The following is a 6,484-nucleotide window of genomic DNA, read 5'->3' on the forward strand; positions in this document are numbered from 1 at the left end:
GCTAACCTAACTCATGTTTATCCATATTATTGTTAGTTTTACTCATATATTTTCAAGGCTTTCATTATATGTTTTATATAATTTTCTTTCTCAATGTTCTCATTATTTTAATTTTTATTATTTAGAAATATAAAATAATTTTATTCTTTTTTTTTTTTTTTTTTTTGTCTTTTTCATATGTTTCATGTTGTTTATCATCATACTTTTCTTGTTAAACTGTTTTATTTCTATTTTAGAATGGTTGTTATCTTGTTACTTATCCCTGAAGAAGACCTAAAATTCAGGCCAAAACAAAGGAACAATTAAATAAGTACCACTCATTATTGTTCTATCCTCATCAGGCCCTCCCCTTCTCCAACCATCTTTTCCTTATAAAATATTATTAAATTACTTTACAAAAGGTACTAGTACTAGACAAAATTAACATCACTTACCCAGCAAGCTGTAAACACTGCTTTGCTAAAAGCCAATAATAGTAGCCTGCATCATTAAACCTTGACTCGCTAACTGCATTTTCTGTCAGCTGCTTCACAACTCTGAAAGCTTCTTCAGGATGTCCTGCTTTTTGGTAGGCTTGAAAAAATAAATTAAAACCATAAAAATAAAGTGGTCAGACACATTTTGATAAAAAAATGATTCCTTGACCTAGGAAAAGAGTAACAAGTAATATATATACATTCATGTATCTAGTCCTGCTTATTATTTTACAGTATCTGATTATTCATCAAAGCTTCCTACAAAATTTTCAACTCATAATCTGCAATGATTTTGATGAATTTTTCCATGATTTACAAAGAAATATAAGCTTTATAAGCCACACTCCTGCTTATTATAAGTTATTCAAAACATCTATGATTATATGGTATAGGTATGTTTCTTTCTTTATTTTAGTTATTTATATAAAATTATATTTTCTTGAAATAATTTTTATAAATAATTATAAAATTTTGAATTTTTCAGTTGGTAACTTTTTAAACTGAATTTCAAAACTGATTTCAATATATTTATGGCCTAGAACAACCAAAGAGATCACTTTAAGAGGTTTCTAATTATTTATGTAACATTGTCAAACAAAGATTAAAATTTTACATCTAAAAAATAAATAAATAACATTTAAATGAAAAGCCTATAACTGTTTTTATTTTTTTTGTTTTGTAAAACACCATAGTTGATCCTCATTTCCGAAAAGTTTCACTTTGACAGATTTCTTTTTCTGGATTTGGAATTTGGATATTAGTTGTTGCTCCTAGCCACAGATATATTTCCAACAGTTTTAAAGCACTCCAAGAAGTATTAATAAACAAATTTTCAGAACTTACGTAAAACTTTCCAGGTAAAAATACCACAGGCCTAGACTTTAAGGGGTTCACAAAATTAGAAAATCTCAGTTAAAGGTTTTTAATTCCATCAAGAATACCTTTTTGTGCCAAAACAAATTTATCATTTTCAGCCAGATATCTTGCATATGGAAGGTAAACAATGGGTCGAAACTTAGGGTCTGACTCAGCTGCTACTAAAGCTTTTTCCCATTGTCCTGCCTCAACTTCTACTTTGATAAGTTCTTCCTCGTCACCAAGTTTCCTATTTTCAAAACAACTAGTTAATATTCACATTACTTACAAAAGTTCAATAACAGTTACAAGAGAGGAATATAATTTACTTAGGGCATAGTTTTATTTAACTACTGAGCATTAGTTAATACCAATTTTCTACAGTGTTCAAGCAAAAAAAAATTGCGAAAAACATTGCCTATGACATATTGGATGTAAAAACTCTATCAGTAATTTATTTTTTATTATTTCAAAAAATCATTAATAAAACAATCAATATAATTTATTATTATATTAAAATAATATAATAATAAAATTTATAACCTAAACATCTCTGCTGCCAGTTCCAAATGGTTAAGGTTTTTCAAAGTATCAGCAATAATTTTAATGACATCAGAATCAGATGAGTTAGATTTTCTTCCTACATCAATCAACCTAAAAGAAAAACAAATGTTAGTAATTATGAAAAAAGATTTTTTTTATTTTAGTAAGAAAATTAAATATGAACTATCTAATCCAGGAGACTCCAAACCAAGGCCTAAATTATTCATAGATTGTCATAACAAGAATCATGAATATATTATGATTTCATTGTGAAATTTACAATTTAAGTAAATTATACAAAATGATAAGCAGATGTTTGAATTTAACAACCATTTAAGGGGGTACTCTAACTCTTATTTAGGATGCTATCAGAGACCAAGTAGTACAGGAGCCCAATACATTTACAAATAATTTTAAAAATTAGTTTGTATCAGACTTAACATGGAAACTCATTACGTAATTAGTAGGGCTGCCAGTAGCTCAGTGGTTAAGACATAGTCTTACCAACATATCTATTGGCGGTGCTGGTTAGAATCTGGCCTGGGGCGTTGAATTTTTTCATTGAGTGGCGGTTCCACAAAATGAAAAAATTTGACCCCCAACCATGGTTAGGCAGTATAGGACTCCAATGGAGAGTCTTGGCCGGAAAAAAAAATAAAAAATACGTAATTAGTATTTATTTTAGGACCACCAAAAGTGCATTTCTGTGATAGCTTTGGATGAAATACATGCAATCCCTCCCTAGTGCACATGGGTACGTATGTCCATGGTAATTGCCCCTCCCCTCTCTCCATAAGGATCATTTGTGGACATATATAATGCTTTATGCATAAGATATGTAATATCACCACCAGCCGGAATGATCCCTCCCGATTCCTTATTAGCCCCTAGCAATGCAGCTACTTATGTAAAACTGCCTTCACCGGACCAAGCTTGTCTTATCTTATAATGCCGCAAGGCAAACCAAGATTAAGTGTTTTATGTGTATATATATTCCTTAGCTTGTAAGTAATATGTATAATTGTATTGTTAATAAATATGTAATATCTTAATCTTCAAATATTGATCTGTCTAATATTTTATTGCCTATCATGAATGAATAGAATAATTTATTTAAAAATTATTACTAATTTATTTTATGAAAATTTAATATATTTTATGATTGTATGTTATCAATTTTAAATTCTCGAAAAAGTGTTGTTCTTGTTGTATATTTTATGACTGCCAGAAATGTGTTCTGTGTTAATTGTGGATTAACTACACCTCAGTTTTGACAAAATTGAAAATAAATTTTGTCTTTTAGTTTACAACAGCGCACGATTTACAATATAATACTTAACCAAATTAATATGTCAAGGTACTCATTGGACACAGAATTTAATGCTGTTTAATTTGATGTGCCGTAAATGTTTAGTTAGGATGCACTGTTTAAGAGTTATAGGTGAAAACAAAAAATAATCACCTAAATTGTTACTTTATTAAATTTGGGTAACTGAAATAAATAATTACTTACATATCTACCCAACCATGGTTTGCCATGATTTCAATTGCCCTCATAGTATCACCAGCAGCTAGGTAAACTTGGGCTGCAGCCTTTGGCTCATTTGTATCTCTTGCCCAATCGGCTTTTTTCCTCAAAAGAGAGACTCTTTCTGTTGGTGAATCTGTAATAGAAAAGGATAAAGAATTTATTGGTAGAGGACATTTTAATAATAATTTTGAGACAGCATGGCAATGATCATTTTTATGTAGTTTCTACATTAAAACATCTTTTCTTCCATGTTTTAAGTTGAGCCTAATGAAGGCTTACAATAAGGGTCAAAACTCAACAACAACAGAACAATAGAAGATATGTAATGAATTTTTGACTTACATTTGACACAACCCTTACCATCTTGTCCTTGATAAGAGAAAATACTTCAATATTGATGAAATAATATCCTTGAGAAAAAAGTTTATTTATTTTTTAAATTGGGGAATTCAAATCAGTAGACCATAACTCAATAAATTTATTGGAACACTTTTATTTTAATATAGGGGTTATCAAAGTGGTTGAAATAATATTATTAGAGGTTGATCCAATCTAAGGTCTATGAATACTAATACTATTCAATAACAAATTTATTGATAATTTTTATGTACAATTTTGGTTTTAAATGCCATTTAAAACTTTTTCAAAGAAAATATAATACCTTAATTCAAGCAAATACACTTATGCTATATTTATTTAACGGAAATTTAAGCTTTCAAGTTAAATTAATTTTGTTTAAAGCTGTAAATATTTTGCAAATTCACAATTCAATACAACCTATGAAGAATTAGGAATATATACAAACGATCACCAAATATTAAATTCCTGGTTTAATATCCTCCTATTTCCTGCCTATTTTTACAGTAAAATGCCAAATAATTACTAAAAAATGAGCAGGAGATATGAATTTCATTAATGGTTCTAATTGATAAAATAAATTAATAATGAGGCAATATCAATCACTACAAAATGTAAAAGCAACTATAGCAACTATACCTGACACAAACTCTTGACCATGGTCAAACATTCTCAGCTCTGTATACATCCCAAGTGCTAGATCTTGCCGACCAGCTCTGGCCCATGCCCGAGCAGCTTCTTTGTATTTCTTCCTGTATGCCAATACCAATCCATTTAGAATTTCCTTATCCTTCTCATTTCTTTCCTGTACAGAAAAAAAATAAAAGATCATTAGGATATAAAATATGAACATAATTCTTTTAATAATTTTTAACATGGAGATAATAAATGAGTTTCATTTGTTACAATAGATTGATACAATCCTATAAATCTCCAGCTAGCTAGAAGTAATATTAATCGGTATTTAGTTATTAGCCCTGTTGAAAGTCCCAAGAAACCTATAGCCTTCCTTGTTTATTATCTCTATAGTTTTAAGAGTAATGTTATTTATTTATTATTTGGCAGTATATTCAAAAAGATGAAATCCTATTTGTCAATACTTTAAGCATTTTAAGGAAATTCATTCCTTCAGAGTAATGTTGCTGTGGTTCAATTTTCATTTATTTAAACAACAAACGTTCACTGTAATTGAAATTTTATTTTTTAACACTACTATTCATTTTGATATTAATCAGGTAAGGTATGGCGTAAGGTTATGATCCACAAGGTTCAGCTAATTTCTAAGTATCTATTAACCTGATATCAGCAGCTGCATACCTAACCATCTTGTATAAGACTTATAATACCTTTCTTCTCCAATACCAATATCAAATAATCATTCCACCAATATGGTTTTCAGTTTATCAAAATCTTTGAAACTTAAGAACTTGTATAGATTTCATAACTGCTTATAATTCATACCAGTCCACATTTCTTCTCCTTTTATTTTCAGCCAATTCTTCATGAGAAAAGTTTAATTTTCTTTAAGGGAACCTTTCAAACATCTTTATTTTGTATTCACCAATTTTCTATGCCATGAGTAACAAACAGAGGATATATATCATTTTTTACATACTGATTTCAGTCTATCTTGTAATAGACTGATTTTAAATAAACTTGTTTAGGTTAAAATAGCATCTGACTGCAATTACTTCTGCTGTTCTTCTTTGCTGTTGTACATCTCTTGATTTATCTTGATACTCAAAAGTAACAGTTTTCAATTAATTTAAATATATTTATAAATTTATATATTCATTACAAGAGGAGACCAATTCAATTATTTCAAAAACATTTGACATTTTTGAAATAAGAGTGCAAGACTAGGACAGTATCCACAGTAGGACAATAGGACAGTATCCTAGACTCATTATTTAAATTAAAACACCTAAAGTCTTCAAAATTGAGAAACCACTAATATTCCAAGATGAGAAAAATATTTATTTCCTACTATTTTTATCTAGTCTTTAAACTTCATATCTTTTTTCTACATTATATCACATTCAGTCTATTTTATCACTAATACTCCCCACTGTATGATCCATATATTAGTTCTATTATATTATATTATTATATTATTATACTGTAACATTACTTTTTTCAAGTTTCATGATTTCTACCTACTCTTTTTTAATTATTTTTCTCTCTATATTGTATAAAAAATAAATAAATCTGTACTGTTCCAACCCATGAAGGGTCAGGGGTTCCGTACTTTGTAAGGAAGTACCATTAATAGACCAATGTTTGTGTAAGGAGATGATTTAGTCAGAATCATGCTCAACTACCAGATTTTTCCCCAATTAAGAGAACCTGCTTAGTGAGGCTGGGTGGACCCTAGAGTGCTCCTTAACCCACAGAATTACAGTAAAAGAATAAATAATTATCTGTCACAGCCGGATTCGAACCTAGGTTCTGGGAGTTAGTAGTACAATGCCTTAACACAGAGCCAGTCTTAGGTATACATCGTTTTTATTTTCCTCTATTATATCTTTGCACTACTTTACTTATCCATCCATCTACCTCTCTTATCTGTTATTGCATTGTACTTATACCACATTAACTTTACCTCACTTTCTTTTAATTTTAAGATATTTGTTACTACTTCTAATAAGCATTGATTTACTATGTATTACTTTAGTTCTACATTTCCAATTCTATAACTCATTATTGCACCTATTAATAATTA

The 6,484-nt window shown here is 29.1% G+C and overlaps 1 protein-coding gene across 2 annotated transcripts in view; it reads right to left on the bottom strand.

Moving 5' to 3' along the window:
- The window catches only part of Oseg1 (intraflagellar transport protein Oseg1), a 42,077-nt gene that overhangs the window by 8,556 nt on the left and 27,037 nt on the right, over positions 1-6,484 (bottom strand). For both annotated transcript variants that reach the window (XM_014432583.2, XM_014432591.2), the window contains exons 16-20: positions 4,402-4,567; positions 3,388-3,538; positions 1,875-1,985; positions 1,418-1,581; positions 435-573 (exon numbers count right to left, since the gene is read on the bottom strand). In XM_014432583.2, the coding sequence (XP_014288069.1) occupies positions 435-573; positions 1,418-1,581; positions 1,875-1,985; positions 3,388-3,538; positions 4,402-4,567 (731 nt within the window). The remainder of the gene's footprint in view (positions 1-434; positions 574-1,417; positions 1,582-1,874; positions 1,986-3,387; positions 3,539-4,401; positions 4,568-6,484) is intronic.

This window comes from Halyomorpha halys, unplaced genomic scaffold (genome assembly GCF_000696795.3).
Source record: "Halyomorpha halys isolate HHAL.00 unplaced genomic scaffold, Hhal_1.1 Scaffold41.1, whole genome shotgun sequence".
Classification (NCBI taxonomy): Eukaryota; Metazoa; Arthropoda; class Insecta; order Hemiptera; family Pentatomidae; genus Halyomorpha; species Halyomorpha halys.